The sequence below is a fragment of the Doryrhamphus excisus genome, chromosome 6 (assembly GCF_030265055.1).
Source record: "Doryrhamphus excisus isolate RoL2022-K1 chromosome 6, RoL_Dexc_1.0, whole genome shotgun sequence".
In the NCBI taxonomy this organism is placed as follows: Eukaryota; Metazoa; Chordata; class Actinopteri; order Syngnathiformes; family Syngnathidae; genus Doryrhamphus; species Doryrhamphus excisus.
Window position 1 is genome coordinate 21,426,300 of NC_080471.1, and position 24,702 is coordinate 21,451,001.

Here is a 24,702-nt window from a genome sequence, read left to right on the forward strand (position 1 = left end):
AATGTGTTCAATGAAAAGCGTTCTTTTGAACACACCGCTGGATAGTTTCCCCAGATTAGTATCGTGGAGACTAAGTTATGTGAAAGGCCATGTACCATTGTTGAGTGTCATGTATTCTTATCATATGACACTCACTTCTTTGTGATATTGTTCTCTATGACGGACAGTTGAGACCTCACCCGGCTAGTTTGCAGCACCACATACTTGTGCAAGCAGCTGTGTAAGCATTAGCTTTTATCAAAACTTTGTTTAGAGTAGATAGACTTTTGGCAGATTCTCTGCAACCAAAGCTTTTATCTTCAAACTTTAAAAACGTTTACACAATTTGTCCAAAATAACTTGACAGTCATAATAAAACCATTTACGAATCAATTCTACTATATAGAATTTGAAGTAGCAATTGTTTGATGGCTTTGTGTCATGAAGTCCATTATAGAAATGCATGTTTTATACACTTATGTTTATTAAACTATTATTTCATGATGAATTGGAAAATGAACCCATTACTTAAGCCATTTGAATATGTTGTCTTACTTCGGCTACCTTGTCTTTTTCATATTTTTTTATACAATTATTGTATATCGATAATATTTAAAGGCAAATGCTAACTCGACTGTGTGTCCTAATGAACCCGAAGTAGCTATTTTGAATGACACGTGACCGTTAGTCAGCTTATGTACACAACTATTGGGGAATTATCTTTTAATATAATTATTATATCAACTGCTTTGATTCCCTGTAAACTTTGAAACTGTGAAATTAATTTAAAAATATTCATTAATTTAGAATAGTATTTCAAAGTTTCAAATGTTGTTTACATTCCAGAATTTCGCAAGCATTTGACCTCAGGTTCCTGTCGCATTCGTAATGATACAAACGACTGCAATACAAAAGTCTTCAGATGCTAAAGCTGTTTGTTATTTCAGCCCGACAGCTAGCATTAAACTTTAAACTCATTTAATGATTAGTAGACAAAAAGTGTACGTGGCTTTCAGACATTCAATAGTCCAAAAAGGGGTTGTTTAATGCAGCTGAAGCTATTGACCAATCAGCGTTAAGCTCCTCCCACAAGGCTTTGCGGCAGCTCGAAGATGCTAACTAGCTGTAATGCTAGCTGCTATGCTAGTTGGCTGCTACAGTCAGTTAGCTTTCAGTCCACTGAATGCAGCCTGGGGCGCACATACACAAGCGAGGAGGGCTACTCGCTTACGGATCTTTGCCCCATTGACAGGTAACGTCAGACTTGTTAATTTTGTCCAGAAAATGTCACATAGCAAAGCCTGTACTGGTGAAAGACTAAAACATTAGCTTGGGCTATTTGTCACGTAAGGTTATTGTTAACAAGACAACACTTAATGTTGTATTACATATTGACCTAGCGTTAAATATAAATAAAGAAATTGTGACCTTACAATCATGCTTGTAATCCAGCGGACTGACTGCTGCATGTCACAAGGCTAGCTTGTTAAGACTGCGATATAAAGGTGAATTTTGGGTTGATTGTGCTATTCGCGTATGTACTTTATGCTCATTTTACTGTGGTGCGCATACTTTTGATGAAATTAGTGTTCAAATATGTGCATTTGTTACAAAATTTGAGGCACTGCTGTCGAATGTATCTCCTGTAATCCAAGTTAAACATTTCTATCGCGATGTTACACAATTTTAACATTTGTAAAATGAAGTCTGTACTTAATTCAGATAAAGCATGACTTGACATTTAATTTGATACCCAATTCACTTCTCTACTCGAAATATTAAATAAGTTAGAGCAGATATTATACCGGAAAATTGTGCCTTTTGGTCCTCATTGCTTTAAAGACAAAAGCTGTGCTCGACTCATGGACAATCATACTATAAAATATATACTAAATTGGGCTGTGGACATATGTTTTAAAAGTCTGTTAACAGAGTAGCCTTTTAAATTTTTTGATAATCAAAAAGTCCACGCAAAAAAATGCCTCACACAGCAACACGCTGTGTATTCCTGTTCACCCCAAACTAACCACAATGCATGGCAATGTTACAACTTTATGACCTGATTAAAATCTTAAGACCAGTTGAAAAATTCATAAAAGTAGAGCTATAATATTCAAAGCAAAGAAGAGGGAGTGAGACAAAAACATTTGGAATTTAAGTAATAAAAAAAACAACTTGAAATACTGATGTCTAAAGCTAAAAGGTTTCTCTTCTTTAATTAACATGGTCAGATCGTCTAGGTGTATAAGCAAGGAAGTAATTTTTGACCCCCAAAAATTACACCTGAGCTCAGCAGCAGGATCTCATTGGCTGTCTGTCGAGACACAGGGCTGTCCTTCACCCATCTGCGGGAAAAGGTTTTCAAAAGCACAAATTAAAAGACCATGTCTCGTTCAGTGCCACAGATCTGCTAATCTGCCATCACTATAATGTTATTGATGCTTTAGCTTGGACAGCAAATGTTTGTTTTTGGGCAGTGTAAGTCACATCAACATATCCGCTTGCTATGTCACCTCTCTGGTTCTGCTTAAATAGTTGCAGCCCTGAGTTGTGAGCGGCTTATGCTTGCGTTGGATTTACTCACAGTGGGGAAAACATGAACACCCGTTTGAGCTTAGAGGAAGTACCCAACCCCCATGCTTCCTGACAGCTTTCGCTTTCTTAATGTATCTTTTTTTTTTTTTCACCACACTGTCCCTGTCACACATATACTTGAAATGTTTGATTGCAAATTGTTGCTCGTTGTATTAATCTTTCAATATTTTAACAGCTAAAGAAGACCCTCAGATGCGATTTCATCGTGGCCGCTGCTGTCAAGCTTAAAGACCTGTTCATTCTGCAGTGAATTAGTTGCCAAGATACTACTGTGGGAAGAATGACTTTGTCTCGTTGTGATTTCCTGGATCTGGATCTTTTTGGACTATGATAAAACTAGAAGAAAGTAAACAAATTTGAAAAATTATCGGCTGCTGTGGGGAGCGGGGGACTGGACCAACAAACAGCGCCACACTGGAAGTCACCTCGTGCTGCAAAGGGCACCAAGCTTCCTGTCTTGTCTTTTTTCCTGCTATCTCATCGTTTTGGATGATTGAGCACAAGGGCCACTTTGAAGGAGCCCACCGGTGGCTGTGGCCTGGCTGGAGCCGACGGACTGCTTGCCAGGGCTTTTAATTCGCGTCATTTGGTGCCACTGCCATGAACGGCGGCTGGAGGACACAACCGTGAGGAATGAGGAACTGAACCCTTGGAATTGACGTTAATTATGTTTCAAATTTTATGCCAACAGAAGGTTTGTTCTTAAGAGACTGGAGTTACCTTAATAATAGGAGAGAAGAATGAAGCTAAGAAAGCAGGTGACTGTGTGTGGTGGGGCCATCTTCTGTGTGGCTGTATTCTCACTCTATCTCATGTTGGACCGCGTCCAGCATGACCCTGGAAGGCGACAAAATGGCGGAAATTTTCCACGGGTAAGATAACCATGTATGGTTGTATTGTGTGTTGTTTTTTTTTTTTTTTTAACATCCTTAAGCAATAATTAGCTTTAATACCGACATTAAACCAAAATGTTATTTTATTCTATGCATTTTGGTGCTGTTTGTTACTGTATCTTGTTCTTTGTATGTGTTATAGAGCCAAATTTCCGTCCTGCAGAATCGGATAGAGCAGCTGGAGCAGCTCCTGGAGGAAAACCACCAAATCATCAGCCACATAAAAGACTCTGTCATGGAGCTCACAGACACAGGAGCAGTGTCTCCCAGCGGCCACCTGCCCTTCAGGGGTGTCAACGGCTCCTGGGTGCTTCCCTTTGATGGCCACCCTACTTTTCTTGCTGTGAAGCCCCAGGACTGCCAGTTCGCTGCAGGCACTCACAGCCAGGCAGACGTTCAGGTGAGCTTTCAGCACGTTTGGCAGAACTTGCAGAACACGCTTATCTGTATTGACTTTATGCGTAACGCAAGATGTTTGTTTTGTCTTCAGATGTTGGATGTATACTCCCTACTGAAGTTTGACAATCCAGACGGCGGAGTGTGGAAACAGGGCTTTGACATTACCTATGAAGCTGATGAGTGGGACAAAGAACCCCTGCAAGTGTTTGTGATCCCACACTCGCACAATGATCCAGGTAATGCATGTTAAAATGTAACTTGGTGTTTATAAAGGTGTCATCAGCTTCCAACTTGACCTTATCTCATGGAATTCACCAGCTTCAAACAGCCTACAGGGCTCGACAATAACGATATACCGATGGCCCGGGGCAAATCCAATCAGTGATATTCCTTTCGGGCAAGTGCACTTTGGCATGCCATACTGCCAAGAGTTTTTTTTTAAAAGCGGTTCTTGTTGGGTGTTGGTAAAACACGGACTGCGAAATTCCGGTGGTAATTTGCAAACCAATCCTTGCAAATCTTGAAATGGACCAATCAGAATCGTTTATTTAGACCGCAGTCCGCAATCGATAGTCCGCATTTTACCTTTTTCGTGATCAACCAATCAGCGATGGTTTGACTACCAAAACATCTATCATGGCGTCCCTGCCAACATCGTCTAATTCTTCAACAACTTCTGAAGGAAAACAGCAAAAAGTGATGAACCAGTGCCTCCTAAACAAGTATTTTATTAGCGCCAGCAAATCAAATGATGGCACAGGTGAGTGAATCACATTGCTGTGACAATTTGAAGTGGTCACAATGAAACACCACCGATTAGATCCAATACCAAGTGCTGATTTTGCACAAGCTACAAAATCTAGCTGTTCAATTTCTCTGTGTATTTTTCCTCACCTTTGCTTCACAAATTATTGTTTGACCATTGAGCATTAAAAACACTGTCTATTCAATAATGTTTCATTGTGGTGCACAACTTATATGCAACGTCATGATCTATGCAGGAAAACAACCACAAGAAATGATAATCATTTCATCTTTATTTGAGATTTTCATGTGATGCCACAAAAATATCATTATGGCAGTCTTTTCATTTTACATGGGGCAAGTAGTTCTCACCTTAAGGATTCCTCATATGCAAGTCATTTTTGTTTTTAATGTAGAGCCCTGGCCTATATTAATTTAACTGCAGCCTTTAGAAAAGTATTATTATGACTAAAAATGTGAAACAGGATATTTATAAACCATGCATCTTTGCAATCTCTTGAATTCCGAACGCAAAGAAAACCTGACACCGCCAAATAACTTTCTGGCACTCGCCTATAAATCTATAAATAAAACATTAGCCTTATTTCTTATTATTTGCTCCATTTTTTTCCCCCTCCTCGGTGTTGAGTCTCATAACTGCTTTTTTTGTGTTGTTAGTAAATCGGTGTGGGCATCTGACACCAACTATTCTTTTCAGGTTGGGTTAAGACTTTCGACAAGTACTTCACAGACCAGACGCAGCAAATTTTAAACAACATGGTGGTGAAGCTGGCTGAGGATCCTCGCAGGAAGTTCATCTGGTCCGAGATTTCCTTTTTCTCAAAGTGGTGGGAGAGCGCGGATGCACAAAAGCAGGAGGCTGCACGCAAGTAAGTCACAGTTCAGTGAAGCGCCCAATCTTTCAATCCTGTCAGCCAAACCTCAGAAGAAGCCAATAATGTTGTGTGCTCTGTGACTTATTCGTGTTTTTTTTTTTTATACACGGTGGCAGATTGTGGACGCTCTGAAAATAGTGTGTTATCTCCGGATAATGTCATTCTTGCAATTTAGGGCGGGATTATTCTCGCCTTCCTTTCTTAATCCTCTTTGACAACAGACTGATCCTTGGAGGACAGCTTGAGATTGTGACAGGAGGCTGGGTGATGACCGATGAAGCTAATGTTCACTACTTCGCCATGATTGACCAGCTCATTGAAGGACACCAGTGGCTTGAAAGAAACATAGGTACCCAATAGATCAGGCATGATCCTTATTGATTTAATCACTAATTCACTTTCAGGAATTGTAAGACCACATTCATAGTTTAGTAACACCTATTCACTGCCTGAACTGACAATAATGGTATTGTAATCCTAAAATACTTTATCCCTTTCTATCATAGGCATAACGCCACACAGTGGGTGGGCGATAGATCCTTTTGGTCACAGCTCTACTATGGCCTACGTGCTGAAGAAGGCCAACCTGACCAGCATGCTCATCCAGAGGGTCCACTATTCGATCAAAAAGCATTTTGCCGCCACTCGAAGTCTGGAGTTTATGTGGCGGCAGAACTGGGGTAAGTGAAGCACAGTCTGCTAACCTGTTGCAAGAGGTTATTTACTAGTAGAAGTTTTAAAGAAACAAAATGATGAAAAGGCTCACATAACCCGCACATCCATATAAAACATTAAATTCAATGCTTTATTTCCGAGTATCGATTCAATTGATTGCCTTTTTTAAATTGTAAAATGATCCAAATATGTCATCATGAATGGAAACTTTGCTCGATGCAGATGGAGTTGGATCAGGAATATAAATCGATGAATCTTTTTTTTTTCTTTTCTTAAGCTTGTGTGTGTCTTGCAGTTTTTTTTGTGTGTTTTGAAATTTTTATTTTTTTCATTTTTTAATAAAATAATTAATAATTATAAATATATATATATATATATATATATATATATAATAAAAAAAATAAAAATCTTTACAATGAATCTACATTGAATCTACATACAAATGAATCTTTACAGTTGCAGTTGTGTTCTTTTTTATTTTTTTAATTTTTTTATTTCTTTCATTTTTTTAATTACAAAAATAATAATTATAAAAATTGTATATATATATAATAAAAATATTGATGAATCTTTACAGTTGCAGTTCTGTTCTTTTATTTTTAATTTTTAAATATTTATTTTTTAAAATTTTTTAATAACAAAATTAATAATTATAAAAAAATATATATAATAAAAAATCGATGAATCTTTACAGTTGCAGTTGTGTTCTTTTTAAAATTTTTTTCATTTTTTAATTAAATGAATCATTAAAAAATTATAAAAGAAATATATATATGTATAATAAAAAAATAAAAATCGATGAATCTTTACAGTTGCAGTTGTGTTCTTTTTTAAAAAAAAATTAAATTTTTATTTTTTTCATTTTTTTAAATTAAAAAGTTAATAATTATAAAATTATATATATATATATAAAATAAAAAATATCGATGAATCTTTACAGTTGCAGTTGTGTACTTTTTAAAAAAATTTGTATTTTTTCATTTTTTAATTAAAAAATTAATCATTAAAAAAAAAGAATATATATATATATAACAAAAAAATTGATGAATCTTTACACCCCTATGGAGTTGACTGCCATCACCCAGTATTCACCCTGATAGTTAAAAGCTTTCCTAAATCCTCTTAAACTGTTACTTTTTTCCTCTGACTTGGGAGGTCCACTTCTGCCCTAGCTCATATTTTAATATGTGCTATATTTTATAGACAAAGGATCCAGTTCAGACATCTTTTGCCACATGATGCCCTTCTACAGCTATGACGTACCTCACACCTGCGGGCCCGACCCAAAGATCTGCTGCCAGTTTGACTTCAAGAGGCTACCAGGAGGACGGATCAACTGTCCTTGGAAAATCCCACCCAAGACTGTGGTGGAGGCAAATGTAGCGGAGAGGTAAGCTTTGGCTCTTGGAAAAACATGGCGGATTAATGAACAAGGAACAAAATATTTGCCATATTGGATAATGTTATGAACAATATTATTTAATGAATAATATATTTTTAGTCTGAAACTCTAATCTCCGATCCATTGATATCTAAATCAAATGCTAAAGATGCTAACGAGAAGATTGGCTTTATTTTGGGAAAAACTGGATTTCATATAGGTAGCTGTTGTGGGCTGCATTAGAGGAAGACTGCACTTTTTTGCCCATCATTCATTATCCTTATATGAAACATGCTTTTTCCGTGCATTCTAGCGTGAGAAAATTACTTGATAAGAGCAAGCTAACAATGAACGTGTGCAATATTGCCGTGTCAAAAGGGGAAAAAATGTGTTCATTTTATAGATGATGGGCAAAATTCCTTCCAAAAAGGAATTGATATTGTAAGTAGTACCTTTTATTGTCTACTAAATTTACCAATGATTTACTTTGTGTAAACACCTAGCACCATGTAATGTTTGTCATAGTTATATCATTCATATTCATAATTGTCATAAGAATTGTTGTACTTTTTGATGAATACACACACAGTCATGTGCTGCTTATTTTTTTATTTTTAAGTATCACCTAGTTTATACTGCTCTTTCAAGGTCGCTGTAATTTCTTATAAGACCGCTTCAATTTGTTTTCTCCAATTGCAGGGCACAGTTGATCCTTGATCAATACCGTAAGAAGTCCAAACTTTATCGTAGCAAGGTGCTGCTTATCCCGCTAGGGGATGACTTCCGCTACGACAAGGCCTTGGAGTGGGACCAGCAGTACATCAACTACCAAAAGCTCTTTGACTATATGAATTCTCACCCTGAGATGCATGTCAAGGTGAGAATTTAATTTGTCAACTATCTCCGACACATCTCCAAAATATATATTCCTATTTTCATTCCCAGCTTGTGGTTAGCCCAATATTTGACTGTGCAATCTTTTTTTTTGATGATTATGAATTATACAGGAGGCTTTAAGTTCACTGAGGGAGCGAAGAATTTATCACACCTTGTGTTTAGTTCTGTCCTCTGTGAGGAGAAAGTCATGCATATTAATGGCCGTTTTGCTCTCTTCTGCATACGTTTAATGTACTGTCTTTTTGCTTTAACTTTCCACTCCTTTGTGTCTACCCTTTTCCTCCAGGCTCAGTTTGGAACTCTGACAGACTACTTCAGTGCTCTCTACAAATCATATTCAGTGGCCCCTGGATCACGACCCGCAGACTATCCAGTACTCAGTGGAGATTTCTTTGCCTATGCCGACCGTGAAGACCACTACTGGACCGGCTATTTTACATCCCGCCCTTTTTATAAGAGCTTTGACCGTGTGATTGAGTCACACCTCAGGTGGGGCAGCTTCCTTCATGACTGCTACATGTGCTGTGTGGGAGTCGGTTATCCAACAGAAACCTTTTAGCTCTTTATTTGCACTACAACCTGGAGGCATGGCACGCATTTTTCTTCAGCTAGATAGACATACATACCCTACATATGATTACCTACATAGATAATTTGACCCTGATTCAATGTTAAGTAATCAATTAAGTAGTTGCTTCTGTTAGTGATGCACCTTTCCAATGTAATAGCATATATTACTTTAAAGCACTTTTCTATGCACTCTTAGTTAGCCTAGTCCAGGGGTGGGCAAACTTTTTGACTCGCGGGCCGCATTGATTTAACAAAACGGGGGGGGGGCAGACTATATATTTTACACGTAACAGTCCACCTGGTATTATTGTATCTGTGTCATGCAATCTGCTATTATTTATTATTTTATATTTATATTTAAATATTTTTATTGAAATATTTTATATTGAAATATTTTATATTTAAATATTTTAAAATTTATTATTATTATTATCATCATTATGCTTGTGTCCCTTTTTTCAGGAGCACTTTGTAAACAACAGACTACATCAAATAACAAAATTGATAAAACCATCAAAAGGTTGGCTCAAGCCATGATGCCAGTTCGTATGTTGAGTTTAAATGAAATACTTTGGAAAGAACGGACGGGCCGTATTCAAACACTTGGCGGGCCGAATGTGGCCCCCTGGCCGTAGTTTTCCCACCCCTGCCCTAGTCCTAGGGCAGGAAAATCCAGTTTGCAGTATTATTTTATGTGGTTTAACCCTTTAACTGCCTCACCAAGCAAAACAACAGCACAAATGCATTGTGAGCATTAGATTTTTGGTGCTATGCTCCAAAGTAGGGGTGCTTCGATCAATCAGCCACAGATCAGTATCGGCCCATACTTGCTTTAAAACACTGATCCCATCCACCGATCAGCTCCGCCCCCCGCTACCGCATTCAGAGCAAACATATCTGCCCTGTGTGGGACTTCCTATCTTTTGTGAGAGTGATATAAGTTTTACACCCTGCAAAATGTGCCTCAAAAATGTCTCACTGGGGTGGCGCTTTAAAAAGCTTTAGATTGATGTTGCATTTGGGGCCCGGACACTTGGCAGGGTGTGGTGAGTCAGGTAGCGGCTATAAAACCCCAGTCCCAACCCGCTGTACTTGCGTGTGTGAGGCTAAATTTGGGGTAGAGTACTGCCTCAGTGCGGATTTGGGAGCATGCAAACACTATCTGTGCCTCAGCAGGCAAAGGATACCTGCTTTTTCATTCAGGTTTTCAATTAATAATGTAAAGACTAGTTTGGATTGAAATAAGCTATGAAAATAAAAATGAGTAGCTTTCATTTTTAAAAGTAGCCATCACAAGAAAAAACCTTGGTGACCCCTAATATAGCCAGTAGTACATTTACACTGCATGTATGGTATCGGTAGTGGTATTTGTACCAGTATCGGCTGATCAGAACATCCCTACTACAAAGCATTCCCAGTTTGAGTTAAAACACAGGAAAAGACCAGTATCCCAAGATATTATAGCGGATATCTGGTTGCGGTTTTGGTGGCACGGGTGTCTATCTGTCTAGTCCAGGGGTGGGCAAACTTTTTGACTCGCGGGCCGCATTGATATAACAAAATTTCCGGGGGGGGGCAGACTATATATTTTACACGTAACAGTCCACCTGGTATTATTGTATCTGTAAAATTGTCATGCAATCTGCTAATATGATTTATTATTTTATATTTATATTTAAATATTTTAAAAATAATAAAATATTATAATAATTAAAATAAAATTAAAATAATAATTATATTATTATTATGTAAAATATGCAAATATAACAATATTATTATATATAATTAATATAATAATTAGCATTAATATAATAAATATAATAATCATAATAGTTATAATAATAATAATATAATAATTATTATTTTAATTTTTATTATTATTATGTGCTTGTGTCTCTTTTTTCAGGAGCACTTTGTAAACAACAGACCATGTCAAACAACGAAATTGATACAACCATCAAAAGGTTGGCTCAGGCCATGATGCCAGGTTGTATGTTGAGTTTAAATTAAATACTTTTGAAAGATTGGGCGGGCCGTATTCAAACACTTGGCGGGCCGGATGTCGCCCCGGGGCCGTAGTTTGCCCACCCATGGTCTAGTCTCTCCTCAGTTGTGGTGGATTGACCAACCATTTGCAGCCACAGTGCCATCTAGTGGATTTCTTTAACTTTGCATACTTCTACCAAGTGGTAGAGACGGCAAAAGCAGTTGGAGCTCGGTTTAGCACTGCTTTCAGAAAGTAATAATGTGCTGTTTTAGCCTGAGTATTGGTATAAATCTTTGTCACACAGATGCTCATGAGTGTTATTCATGTTTTAGGGGTGCGGAGATCCTTTATAGCTTGGCGGTTGCCAATGCTCGACACATGGGCATGGAGGGACGCTACCCAGTCTCGGATTACGCTCTGCTTGTGGACGCCAGGCGTTCTGTGGGCCTCTTCCAGCATCACGATGCCATCACTGGCACTGCGAAGGAGAATGTTGTCATTGACTACGGAAGCAGGTAAAGGATGTGTGTGAGGATGAAATGACAATGACTACAAAGGAGTCATTTCATCTCCCGTATGTGCGGCAGAAACTTGCCAGTTTGATAAACTGGAGTAAAATAACAAGCAATCTGCCGTGACTGCCGGCTGAGACACTGATTGTCTCGTGTCCTCCATAGATTGCTGCGTTCACTCATCGGCCTGAAGAGGGTAATTATCAATGCCGCTCATTTCCTGGTCATGAAGAACAAAGAGTTTTATCGCTTCTACCAGACGGAGCCTTTCTTGGAGACTGTAAGGAACCCGTGACACTGTTTGAAACCTTTTGCATATTACTGATCATTGTTTGGATGTGGGTTTTATTTCTGGGTATTCCAGCTTCCCCCACCAGTCCAAACACATACATTTGAATGGTTATCTATCTCTATCAATGATGTGGCTAACTAGTGATCAGTGCAGGTCAGTTAAGGTTATTTTATTTTTTAGGATGATCGACGTGCCACTCAAGACTCTTTACCCGAGCGCACTTTAATTGAGCTGGACGCAGCAGGGCCGAGGTAGGACCTGCATCACTCCTACTATCACACCTTCCCCACAGCTCCTCCATCCCACCGAGTACGTATTTGTCTTTGTTAGATACCTGGTGCTGTTCAATCCATTGGAGCAGGAGCGTCTGTGTGCCGTGACCGTGTTGGTTAACACCGTCAAGGTGAGGGTTCTCACGGAAGACGGACAGACTCTCCCTGTGCAGTTGAATGCTCAGTGGAGCTCGGCGAGTCAGATGAGTGCAGAGGTGTTTGAGGTGAGTAATACATTTTTATAATTTTTATAATAATACTTGCAGAGAAGCAAGTACAACGTTCTAGAATTTTCCATCTCAGTCCCCAGACCTAAATATTATTGAAAATCTGTTGTGCAATTTAAAGCGGGTTGTCCATCCCTGGAAACCATCAAACGTGACTCAAATGGGTTTTTTTTTTGTAAAGACGAATGGTCAAAAATACCTTCAACCAGAATTTAGACCTCATTGGAATCTATAGGAAGCGTTTATTTCTGCTAAAGGAGGATCTACTTAATATGGATGTCATTTTTTTTGTTGGGGTGCCCAAATATCTATGTGATATATTTAACTGAAATTGCTGATCCAAACAACCAGTGATTTTATAAAGGAAAATCTTTAATTATCAGTGGTGCCAAACACTGTATAAAACAATAATAGCCTCTGGACAACAACTGCAAATACCATCTGCTCTTGCATGTAAAATACATTCTCTATACCTTTCACTAATTAAAAGTTGCTTGGAACACCGGTCTTGACATAATTTATGCGTAATGCTTGACAATACAAATGGCTTGTGTCTGAAATACTCAAATTCAGCGGAATATAAATTTGCACAGAAACATGCAAAATACTGCATTATGCAACACATACCGTATGAGTAAATATATTTCAGTATGTAAATGTAGCACAAAAACCAGAGGGTTAAATCATGTATGTTTTAGACCGCCTCCTTCTTGATACATTCCCCCTCTGAGTGCTAACTGTGACCCACTGTCTTGCAGCGCCACTGCCTGCTGTGTGTTAAATGAAATGAGCGGAATGTGAAACCAAATCCTAACGTTGCAAATGGAACAGGCGTGTTCCTCCTGAGGCTATCCCTCAATGGGAGGAATACATTACAAGAAGCTTAATAGCTGACGCACACATCAATCAATTTTTTTGAGTACTGAGCAACTCTGACAAATATTTATTTAAATTGCATTATATGCTGTAGTATATAGATTGGCCTACATTTATAGAGTCACAGTGGGAAGACTTGAAGGCAAAATTAGTTTTGACATGAGTAAACATTATACATGTTGAATCATTTCTGGTGATACTGTGGTATAAATGACCAGAACAGGGGAATGGGGGACATGAGTCAACATTCAAAATTCAGTTGCGTTTGAGTTTAATTTGAACAGCAGGTGGCAGTAGTTAGCATCACAACCGGCTAAAGTGCCTGGGTTGAAAACGCTACCATAATATATACAGTCATCCCACGCCATATTGCGGTTCCAATGTGTCTTTATACTCACCGTCTGCTCCAAAAACAGCAAGGGGCAGTGTATCAAGCACACGTCTACCATGATACTGAACTAGAAGGTTTGCATTTGACTTCCAGCATGGCAACACTTTGCTCTTTGCGCGCCTTCTTCTTCAAGAGCAATTGTGTATTTATTTGCTGCTGCGACAGAAAAGGAAGAGAAGGTGGTCGACTTGTCCTTTTTAATAGGAGGAATGCTGAAATCTCAGCTTGAAATGACCTTTCATTCTTCCTTCCTTCCTCTCTTTCTTCCTCTCAACACCACAGGGACTCATGGCTTATATAAGAAAAAAAAAACAAGTAACTTGCCTTAAAACGTAGTCTGTTTGAGTGTTTTTTTAAATGCTTAAACTACTTTAATCGGGGCAGGTTATTTTCTAATGCCCACAAGGCATGCTAGGTAGTCCAGCTGCACCAACAATATGGATACCGAGAGTATCTTAACTTCTCTGATGACCTAGTCAACATGTTTTGCAATCTAGCATAAATGCAACAATGTTGGGAGAAAGCTACCCAGCATACCTTGCGGCGGATATGTATGGGTGTTTTTTTTGGGGGGGGGCATGGTTATTGCATGTAGATATTTGTTTGTATGTCCACATGGTGCAGTAGGTCGGATACTTTGTGCGTCAAGTGTATTGATGTGTTTTATTGTTTGAATGGCTTTTTTTGTACAAGCATCTGACTTATCACTAGCAGTATGTTGCTAGCTACATTTTCCAAGGTAAAGGTTTAAAAAAAAAAGTCATTTGGAATTTAAATTTGGGCAGGATTATAATGCTTGGCGGGCCTGATGTGGCCCGTGGGACACAGTTTGCCCTCCCCTTTTCCACACTTTGTTTGTTCCATTTGATACTTAACTTGAAACTATAAAGTGCTTCCTCAACAAATGTAGCGTTGAAAGATGAAATATAATGATTGTTCCAGAGCTTGCAGTTTTTGATGTTTATCTACAAGCTAGCACACATTTTTTTTTCTTTTAATCTCACCAAACACCCCTGCGCAATATTATTAATCATCGTAGCCCTATCGTCAAACACATGCCTATTATCCAGACTCTTTGATTGCATTGTTTTTAATCATGTAGACTGTGCAACCACTTACAGCTTGGAGGTGATTTTTACACAGAGTGAGATATGGCGTTGTTCTCAACCCCTTCCATCATTCTTCAGTGACAAGCGGCGACCCAAATTGCTGACATCCTTGAAAGCAAACTTCTTAAATATTGTATTTATTTAATGAATTACATATATTTAAACATTAAAGGTATTGTTTGCAGCATTTATGCGGTTGCCTAGGGGGTGAATGTTTTAAAATGGACCTGCATGAGAAGTGAAGCAAGAAGTTAAAAATTAGTTTAATAATAATAGGAGTATTTCTTTTGTAGACGACCCTTCTGCTTGGGTCAGTAGATTTAGTCATGAAATGCCTCCCAGTAATGTAATACTGTACCTGGTAGTCTTCATTGTGGGTGGAATTTCCCTATGCAACACAATCTGAGAGAGAAAGATGTGAGCTTTTAATAAATGCCTTGCAGCGAACTCTCTTTGTGCAGCTTTTAACATAAAGGAAATAAACCTGTAAACGCTCATTAATTGTCACTCCCCCCCCCCCCCCCCCCCCCCCCCCCCCCCCCCCTTCTGCTGTTTTCTTCACAGGCTACATTCATGGTGCGCCTGCCACCGCTGGGTTTAGCCGTCTTCCATCTCTATGATTCTCCAAGTTCGCCCATGACACTGCGCTCGGACATTGTCCTCCGCCTGTCGGGAAACTCACTACCTGCCCGTACTTTGGACCCACTTCCTGTTCGATCTCAGCATGCTGACCCGCAAACCTTTTACATTACCAGCCAGTTTTTGACACTCGGCTTCTCAGGCACCACGGGCCTTCTGGAGGTTCGAGTCTGATCTGCTCACTTTTATTCTACATAAACACAATAACATTTAATCACTTGATTTAATTCTGTCTTTCTCTACAGAGTATCAAACGGAAAGATGATCCTCAGGAAGTGAAGGTGCAGATGCATTTCATGATGTATGGAACTCGCATCTCCAAGGACAAAAGTGGTGCTTATCTTTTCCTCCCTGATGGGAAAGCAATGGTACAGACTCACAATGTTTTTTATTTCCGTGTGTTCTGACAACGCCATGCTGCTGCTGCAGTTTGTGCACCGATGTCCCACTATGGTGATTTCACTCTTTCAGCCGTACGAACACAAACAACTGCCTGCAGTGCGTGTCGTCGAGGGGCCTCTCTTCTCTGAAGTGGTGGCATACTACCAACATTTTCAGCAGGCCGTTCGCATCCACAACGTGCCAGGTAACTAAAGCGTGCTGTGGAATCTGTTCAAATAGCAAATGCAGCAGCTGTCTTGTGTTTATTTTATGGCATCGCAAGGGCCAATGGGTCCAATTAATGTGTAATTTATACCTCATTATAAAGACATATCCATGCTTATTGTAGAGTTTGGAGTTTTTTCATTTTATGTCCTTCTTGTGTGTTTAGGCATGGATGGCCTGTCTGTGGATATCACCACCACGGTGGACATCAGAGATCAATCTAATAAAGAGCTGGCCATGCGACTAGTCACAGACATACAGAATGAAGATGTCTTCTACACAGATCTCAATGGCTTCCAGGTCGGTCCCAGGCTAAATATCGGAGGCACACTTGCACTAAATAAGATGTGCTTGTTGGCAAGGTGACAGTTCCCTCCTCTCCTAGATGCAGCTCCGTCGCCGACACCTGAAGCTCCCTTTGCAAGCCAACTTCTACCCAATGCCCAGCCAAGCGTACATCCAGGACAGCAATCACAGACTGACACTACACACAGCTCAGTCCCTGGGTGTCACCAGCCTAGAGAATGGTCTGCTTTTTTTGTTTTTTTTTTAAGTTTCACACAGTTCACACTCTCACAGTGTCATGCTACGTCTGGTGGTTAGGATGTGTACATTTTTCATTTTTTAATTATCACCTCCAGGCCAACTCGAAGTGATTTTGGACCGCCGACTGATGCAGGATGATAATCGTGGGCTGGGTCAAGGCCTCAAGGACAACAAAAGGACAGTCAACCGTTTTCGACTACTCCTGGAGAGAAGGTCCACCGGCAACAAGGTCAGTTACAAGCTGTGAAATGACTTCCTCTTTACACTATATGGACAAAAGCACTGGTACGAATGTGAGTGTGAATGATCGTTTCTCTATATGTGCCCTGCGATGGCAAGCGACTAACAGTGTACCCCAAAGTCAACAGAGATAGGCTCCAGCAAACCCCGGCCACCCTAGTGAGGGACAGGCAGCATAGAGAATGACTTAATTAATGCTTAAAAAAAAAACTATTAACTGTAATACTGTCCAGTTCATTTGTACAGCCTGAACTTGAGAAGATGGTGGAGAACGCTTTATCAAATCAACTCCAGTCGATTCACACCTCAACTACTTCCAGGAGCCCGTCAGGTTAGGTTGATAATATTTAAGAGGAATAGCATACAATTTCCACCTAACAGTATATCTTATAACCAGCAAGTCCAAATTTAGTATGAGGATAGTTGCATCACTGCAGTCATGTGACGTTTACATTTAACACCATGGTTTCTATTAAGTTGTTTTTACCCTAACACAGGGGTCTAAAAAGCGTTCGAGGCCCCCGAAAGTTTAATGTTAGTGCGGCCCGCGCAAGTTTGATATATGGTATCATGTACCCAGAAAAAATTATTACGTTTGATTAATGTTCATGTTAAAGGTTAAATAACTGTTAATAGTTATCCTCCCTATCCGTGTGGAAGTGGTAAGTTTTTGGCTATTTAAGTTTAAAAGAAATAACTTGAAGGCTACCGTTTAGGTCGCTAGCTCTCTCGTTTGCGAGTTAGCATGTGTCTCAAGACCCTGCAGTTGCGCAACATGTTGTAAATAAAAAGAGTATAAATGGGACTATAGTCGTGTTTGGTCATGTCTACAGGGCTCTAATAATGCTTTGTTCATTTTAATCTGAAAAAAAATAATTTGTCTACCCACCAACTATATGTGGTTTCTTGAGTTTTTATTATTTGCCGTTTTATTATTATTATATTTATTTATTTATTACTGATTGATTTTCTTTATTCTTGATTTGTTTATTTTTCATCTTATTTTGTGTAGAAAAATAAAAGGTAATATATTTGAGAAGAGTGGAATGTTTTATAAGAGCTTTTATTGTAGAAAATTGGAACCAAAGCGAAATTTTTTAATTTTTTTTGTTTTTAAGAAATGTGTTTTTTTTGGAAAACCTGATGCGGCCCAGTCTCACCCAGACCCTAGCTCCAGTGGCCCCCAAGTAAATTGAGTTTGAGACCCCTGCCCTAACATATACAATGTATTCATGATGGCACAACATAGGGCAAATTTGCAGCAGATTGTTCCTTTTCTTCTGGAATTAGAGTTAAATATGACCAGCAGGTGGCAGTAGTGTGCAGAGTACATATAGAGTGTGTGAGTACATATCACTACATTGTAACAGGCGTGACCAGTAAGTATATGTTGTATATAAGAAGAAACTAAGCCGCTTGGTATTGCGGTACATGTATTGTTCCAGCGTATCATAACAATCAGATGCGTTTCTCCTACATTGACAAGGTGTGGGGGCAAAGACTTCTGTCCATATAGTGTATTTATGCAAGCTGCTTCCTTCATTCTGCTCTTCATAAACGCCTCATCATATTTTTTCATGCGTCCTCATTTCAAGTGTTTGTTTTTCATCTCTCCCCTTCTGTTGCCTTCAGCCTGATGGCTTCTTTGCCAAATTCTCCTCCTTGTTTCACTCTCTCCTCTCCAAAATCTTGAGTGACAGAGTTCAAGAGGTAATGTCGTCATGGTAACAGCGATGATGCTCATACCGACAGTCTGCTGTAGCTCAGTTTTTGTTCGTTATCACGTAGCTCCTCTGAGTCGAAAAAATTACAAATGGTAGAATTGATCAAACAAATGTGAGTGGAGGACATTGATTGCTGTTTTAGTGTGTAGCGTTCCAGAACCCGCTCATGATTCTTTCGGATAAAGTGTCTGCCAAAGATCCTTTTGTTGGAGTAAAACATGGCGTCTGGAGCGATCTATTGCTGTACTTTGTCATTAATATGTAGACCAATCCCAGTGTGTATTGATAGTTCCGTGCTGTAAGTGCATTAGTTTGTGGAAATGTACAAGCTTGACGTTACTGTCAATCACGCTAATTACCATCCTCCTCCTCAGATGACAGACAGCGACACGACGAGCTTCCCCTCTGTGCTCAGTCACATGACCAACGCCATCCTGAATCACAATGTTCTGGCGCTACCCGTCCTGCCCAAAAGGCGTGGCATCCCTCCTCTACAAACATTCGCACCGCTCAAGGCCACACTTCCCTGCGACTTCCACCTGCTCAACCTGCGCAGCATCCAAACCCAGGTAACGAAATGCTAAAGTATCGCTATTCATTCATTCATTTCCTACCGCTTTTCCTATACCAGCTGTCTTCGGGCAAGAGTCGGGGTACACCCTGGACTGGTGGCCAGCCAATCACAGGGCACATATAGACAAACAACCATTCACACTCACATTCATACCTATGGACAATTTGGAGTCGCCAATTAACCTAGCATGTTTTTGGAATGTGGGAGGAAACCTGGAATACCCACGCATGCACGGAGAGAACATGCAAACTCCACACAGAGATGGCCGAGGGTGGAATTGAACCCTGGTCTCCTAGCTGTGAGGTCTACGCGCTAACCACTTGACCGCCGTGTCGCTTCTCAAATGTTATGGGTGCTTAATTTATGCAAAAATGTTGACATTTTATATTGACAGCAGAGATGTGTGTACCACTTTTGTTCCGTTATGGCTGATTACCGCAATGGTTGTTCTATGGTTATTATCACATTTTTCTTATTTGACACAAAACCAAAGAAAAATGCATGTAGAGTTGTTTTTTGTGCATCTTACAAGCATTTTTTAAAGAATTTTTTTTTCTTCAAATTTCTTTTTTTCAAGTAAAATTTTTTAAGCAATTTAAGAACAAATTGTTATTTACAAATGCAGCCTGAACAAAGAGCAAAAGCACTTTGTAAGTGTAAATATGTACGATACATACAATACAAAAGTATCAAAAAAACAACATTAAAGCAATGGGATATAGCATATTTCTCCCTGTTATGGCTGATAACCACAATAGTTGTTCTATGGTTATTATCACATTTTTCTTATTTGACACAAAACCAAAGAAAAATGCACATAGAGTTGTTTTTTTTGTGCATCTTAAACATTTTTTATATTATACCTTTATTTACCCCGGCAAGCAATTTAAGAACGAATTCTTATTTAAAAATGCAGTCTAAACAAAGAGCAAAAGCACTTTGACGGGAAAGGGGTGGTGCTGAAAATAAGAACAATGTTATATAAAAGTACAAATATCAATACAGTAAAATATGTACAATACTAAAGCATCAAACAACATTATTATAGCAACGGGATATAGCATATTTCTCCAAATGAATGGTCACATTCCAAATTGTGCAACCTTCATGGCACCTTCATGCTAACACTGCACTTCCTGCTTTCTGTTTCCGTCCTAAAACAGCAGGACCCCAACGCTCCGTCACCATACACCGCTTTAATTCTTCACCGTTTGGGCCTTGACTGTAGCTTGGACGCCCCCAACTTGGGCTTCAACTGCACCACCACCCAAGGACAGGTTTGAAAAGATGTTTTTTTTTTTTTTTCCATTTGCCGCTTTATGACGGTTCTCACGCCTTTTGTTGTTGTCCTCCATGCAGCTCAACATCTCCAGCCTCTTTAAAAACGTGGACGTTCAGCTGCTCCAGCCTACGTCTCTGACCTTAATGTATTCCAGTCCCCCATTGGCCAACCACTCCACTGTCAGTCTAGATCCGATGGAGATCTCCGCCTTTAAGCTGAAACTACGCTAGGAGCCACTATAACTGTCTTCGGATTGAGAAGTGGACCTCGGCCGGGTGTGGACCGGCATAGAACGGGGAGGGGCTGGGATTCTGGGCTTTGTCATGCAGAACCACAGACCAGTCGGATAACGCTTATCCTTTTTGCAGCGTGGGAACTTATTGCTGTTTTGGGAGGCAGGAAACGGATCATGTGACCGGGTTCTGCGAAAAGAAAGAATGTTTTCTATCCTGGAATTGAACTACTGAATGTAAATATGCCAATGGAAGGGGGGGGCGGGGTTTCATCATCATCATCATCATTATCATTATTATCACAGTGCAATTGATGAAGCTTTATTTCTTTTATGGACTTTTTATGTTTGATTTTTAATTTTTCTATATGCATCAGTTTGGTTTTCATTTCAATTCAAAGTCATTATTATAATTTTTTTTTTTTTTGGGCTGAATGCAGCAAAGAATGTGCAACACGGACATTTGGAAACACGGGTGGTCTCCTCAACGCCGTGACAACGTGATCATGACTCGTACCAGAGCCCCGTAGTCACCGTCACTGTTTGGGTTCTCCACTCCATCATCATCATCATCAGTCTCTGGAGCTTCCTCTTCCCTGAAGAACATTTATCTTCATTCTCATGTTGGCACGTCACACGGTCAAGCGGGGCTGCGTATTTTCACACGTTGACCACATTGTATGCACGGCCGACACTGTTACGTATCGATGTGCAAAAGTTTGAGGTCACCGCTAGCTTTGTTGTTTTAATGACGGTTTCTAAATCACAGCAGGGATTTCCAGAAGAATGCAAAGCCAATTTCCGCTGAACGGCGTAGAGGTGATTGTACGTACTTAGGAGGAAGTCGTCCTCCATAAAGTAGGAATGGTTTAATTGTGCTTGGTCATTACTAAAACAACAAATCTAATAGTGCCTTTAGGCTTTTACACGGTAATAAAAATACGACTCGTGAAAAGTTTTTGCAGGGAGAAAGGTTGGGTCTTCTGGGTGAAATTTTGGGATGATCCTAAAATTGCAAACTTTTAATTTCACCTTCTCTAAACCTTTTGGATGCAGGCCGTGATGGGAAAAGTTTGGACTCCGGCTCAGGACCAAATCAATCAATATGAGCCAAACGCAGACGTTTGGGTCCGCAAGCAACATATCCGTTCCAAAGCTGATGTGTGTGAATATCTAGTTTGGAATCTCGGCCCGCCTTCATGGACGAGTATGGAAATAAAAACATATCGGAGATGCTGAGATCAGGGTTTTTAAAACGTTTTTAAATCAAAATAATTGATTCGTAGTTGCAGCTCTACTGGAAAGGTCTTTTAGGGTCAACATGACATTTTACCCAGAAGCCGAGTATTGGGGCCACATTGCAGAAAATTTGTAGGGGCAAAAAAAACTTGTAGATTTATGAGAATAAAGGCAGAAATTCATATCATACATGTCGGAGGGGGAAAATAAAGCATAGCTCTTTTATTTATAATGTGGCAGCAAAACAGCAGTTGAGCACAAACGGATTAGCATGTCTAGTCCTCCTCACTTCCGCCTTACTTACCCCGTCCACATGCCCAAGGCCATATATATCACCATAACAAAGTCGTAATATTACAAGAGTAATACCTTTGTGACTATCTCGTAAATTTTCGATTTTATTTTCATACCGTTAAGAGAATATGAGACTAAAGTCAAATTGATGAGAAGTCGTCGAATTTACGACTTCTAAATTTAGGACTTTTATTCTCGTAACATTACGAGAATATGGAAAAGTCAAATCGACGAGAAGTTGTAAATGAAAAGTTGTAAATTTACGACTTCTAAATGTATGCCTTTATTCTCATAACTTTACGAGAATATGAGAAAGTCGTAAATTTACAACTTTTCATTTACGACTTGTGAGGGAAAAAAGACGTACATTTCAAAAACATGAGAATAAAGTCAAATTTCCGAGAAGTCGTAAATGAAAAGTTGTAACTAAATTTATGATTTTGTTCTCGTAACATTACGAGAATATGAGACAGTCATATAGATTTAGAAGTTGTAAATATGACTTTTTGAAAAGTCGTAAACTTACGACTTTTTGAAAAGTTGTCAATTTACGACTTCGAAATGTATGCCTTTATTCTCCTAACATTACGAGAATATGCAAAAGTCGTAAATTTAGAAGTCGTAAATTTACGACTTTTGTGAGGAAAAAAGGTGTAACTTTAAAAAACAAAGTCAAATTTACGAGAAGTCGTAAATTTATGACTTCTAAATTTATGCCTTTATTCTTGTAACATTACGACAATATGAGAGTCATAAATTTAGAAGTCGTAAATTTGACTTTTTGAAAAGTCAAAAAGTAAATGTACGACTTTGAAATGTATGCCTTTATTCTCGTAACATTACGAGAACATGAGAAAGTCATACATTTAGAAGTCGTAAATTTACGACTTTTCATTTACGACTTTTGTGAGGAAGAAAGACGTAACTTTAAAAAACATTTACGAGATTACAAATTCACGAGAAGTCATCTAAATTTATTCCTTTATTCTCGTAACATTACGACAATATGAGAAAGTCATAAATTTAGAAGTCGTACATGTACAACTTTTCATTTACGACTTCTCGTAAATTTGACTTTATTCTCATGTTTTTCTTGAGAATAAAGTCAAATTTACGAGAAGTCGTAAATTTCCGACTTCTAAATTAATGCCTTTATTGTCGTAAATTTAGAAGTCGTACATGGACAACTTTTCATTTACGACTTCTCGTAAATTTGACTTTATTCTCATGTTTTAAAAATTTATGCTATCTTGAGAATAAAGTCAAATTTACGAGAAGTCGTAAATGTACGACTTCTAAATGTATACCTTTATTGTCGTAACATTGCGAGAATGAGAAAGTCGTAAATTTACGACTTTTCATTTACGACTTCTCGTAAATTTGACTTTATTCTCATGTTTTAAAAATGTATGCCTTTTTTCCTCTCATCTGTCCTGAGATTAAAGTCAAATTTACGAGAAGTCGTAAATTTACGACTAAACGTATGCCTTTATTGTCGTAACATTGCGAGAACACGAGAATGTCATCAATTTGGACGTAGTAAATTTACGACTTCTCGTAAATTTGACTTTATTCTCATGTTTTTTTAATTTACGCCTTTTTTCTCACAAATGTACGACATTTTCTCATAAATTTACCGCTAGCTCTAGTAAATTTACGCCTTTTTTTCTCAGATTTCCGACTTTTTCCTCTTCAATTTCTGATATGATTCTCAAAATCTTGTCTTTTATTATTTTTTTTTCCAATGTGGCCACAATCTTGGTATATATTTGCATAGTAGAATATGTCAGGGAGAATTCGCGATGCTAGCCTTGTGTGTCGCCTGTAAAAACGCCTCCGGTAGTCTCCACTGAGGTTGCCTGGGGTTCCTGTCTCCAAATCACGGACCAAGTCGCCCCGGAGAGATTCCCCTTGCAATGAGATTAAATGATTCCAATGCTACACCAGTAACATTCCAGTAAATCTCGATTTGGACGCAAGAACCTGCGTCCAGGGATGTTTTATTTCTGTTAAAAATGGATGCTTTTCTTTGATTTGAATGTGATTTGTCAATGTAAGGCACATTTCCACACCCAAAGTAGTGGGACTTAGTAGCCTGGAGTGGAAAAGCGGTGGGTTTAGTAGCGGAGTCGTAATGTCAGCATAACTAGCTAATGTGAGTGGAATGACTCCGCCCCCCCCCAAAAAAGGACCCTGATTATAACCCAAACTGGGTTTCGAACACAACTCAATTGCATCTCCACGGAGCTGCTGCTCGTCCCGAGGCTGTTTCTGCACACCGCATGATGCCTTCAATGGCGCTGTGGACACTGTCAATTTTTTTTGTATTTTTTTTTTTTTGTCACTGTGCATTACTTAACTGGTAAAATTGCTCATTTCCCTCAGGAGGTCCTGTCACATATCAAAATGTTCTGCTCTGGCTTCCATTAACATTTCAATGAGGCCGCGTTCACTTGCACTTCCCCGTGCTTCCGTTCCACCATTTCCATCAGCGCTTTCACCGTGGGTCTCCTTTCTGTGGAAATCTGTCCTTCAAAAAAAAAAAAAACATGCTGTAGAGATGTTTGTCCAGAGGTCATAAATGGAAGAGAGATGTATTCTGTTTGTAAAAATGCACAGGAAGAGAATAAA

At 39.0% G+C, this 24,702-nt stretch overlaps 1 protein-coding gene across 3 annotated transcripts; it reads left to right on the top strand.

Moving 5' to 3' along the window:
* The first annotated feature begins 1,062 nt into the window (after nucleotides 1-1,062).
* Nucleotides 1,063-24,702, top strand: man2a2 (mannosidase, alpha, class 2A, member 2). Of its 3 annotated transcripts, none has more exons than XM_058076055.1 (24): nucleotides 1,063-1,231; nucleotides 2,750-3,446; nucleotides 3,610-3,867; nucleotides 3,958-4,102; nucleotides 5,329-5,500; nucleotides 5,728-5,855; nucleotides 6,013-6,186; nucleotides 7,385-7,571; nucleotides 8,262-8,439; nucleotides 8,746-8,948; nucleotides 11,349-11,531; nucleotides 11,694-11,808; nucleotides 12,001-12,071; nucleotides 12,151-12,316; nucleotides 15,260-15,496; nucleotides 15,580-15,702; nucleotides 15,806-15,920; nucleotides 16,107-16,240; nucleotides 16,326-16,467; nucleotides 16,582-16,715; nucleotides 18,359-18,436; nucleotides 18,825-19,019; nucleotides 20,188-20,301; nucleotides 20,384-24,702. In XM_058076055.1, the coding sequence occupies exons 2-24, from the start codon at nucleotides 3,315-3,317 to the stop codon at nucleotides 20,534-20,536; spliced, it is 3,537 nt and encodes a 1,178-aa protein (XP_057932038.1). In that variant the 5' UTR covers nucleotides 1,063-1,231; nucleotides 2,750-3,314; the 3' UTR covers nucleotides 20,537-24,702. The 3 variants fall into 3 exon arrangements, with proteins under 3 accessions (XP_057932038.1, XP_057932040.1, XP_057932041.1); XM_058076057.1 differs by having other exon boundaries at nucleotides 3,631-3,867; XM_058076058.1 differs by lacking the exon at nucleotides 18,359-18,436.

Bases quoted from the DNA above. Each gene is read 5' to 3' on its own strand.
- man2a2 (XM_058076055.1), top strand. From the start codon at position 3,315: ATGAAGCTAAGAAAGCAGGTGACTGTGTGTGGTGGGGCCATCTTCTGT. The intron at 11,809-12,000 runs GTAAGGAACCCG...TTTATTTTTTAG, and splicing joins CGGAGCCTTTCTTGGAGACT to GATGATCGACGTGCCACTCA. The intron at 12,317-15,259 runs GTGAGTAATACA...TTTTCTTCACAG, and splicing joins TGAGTGCAGAGGTGTTTGAG to GCTACATTCATGGTGCGCCT.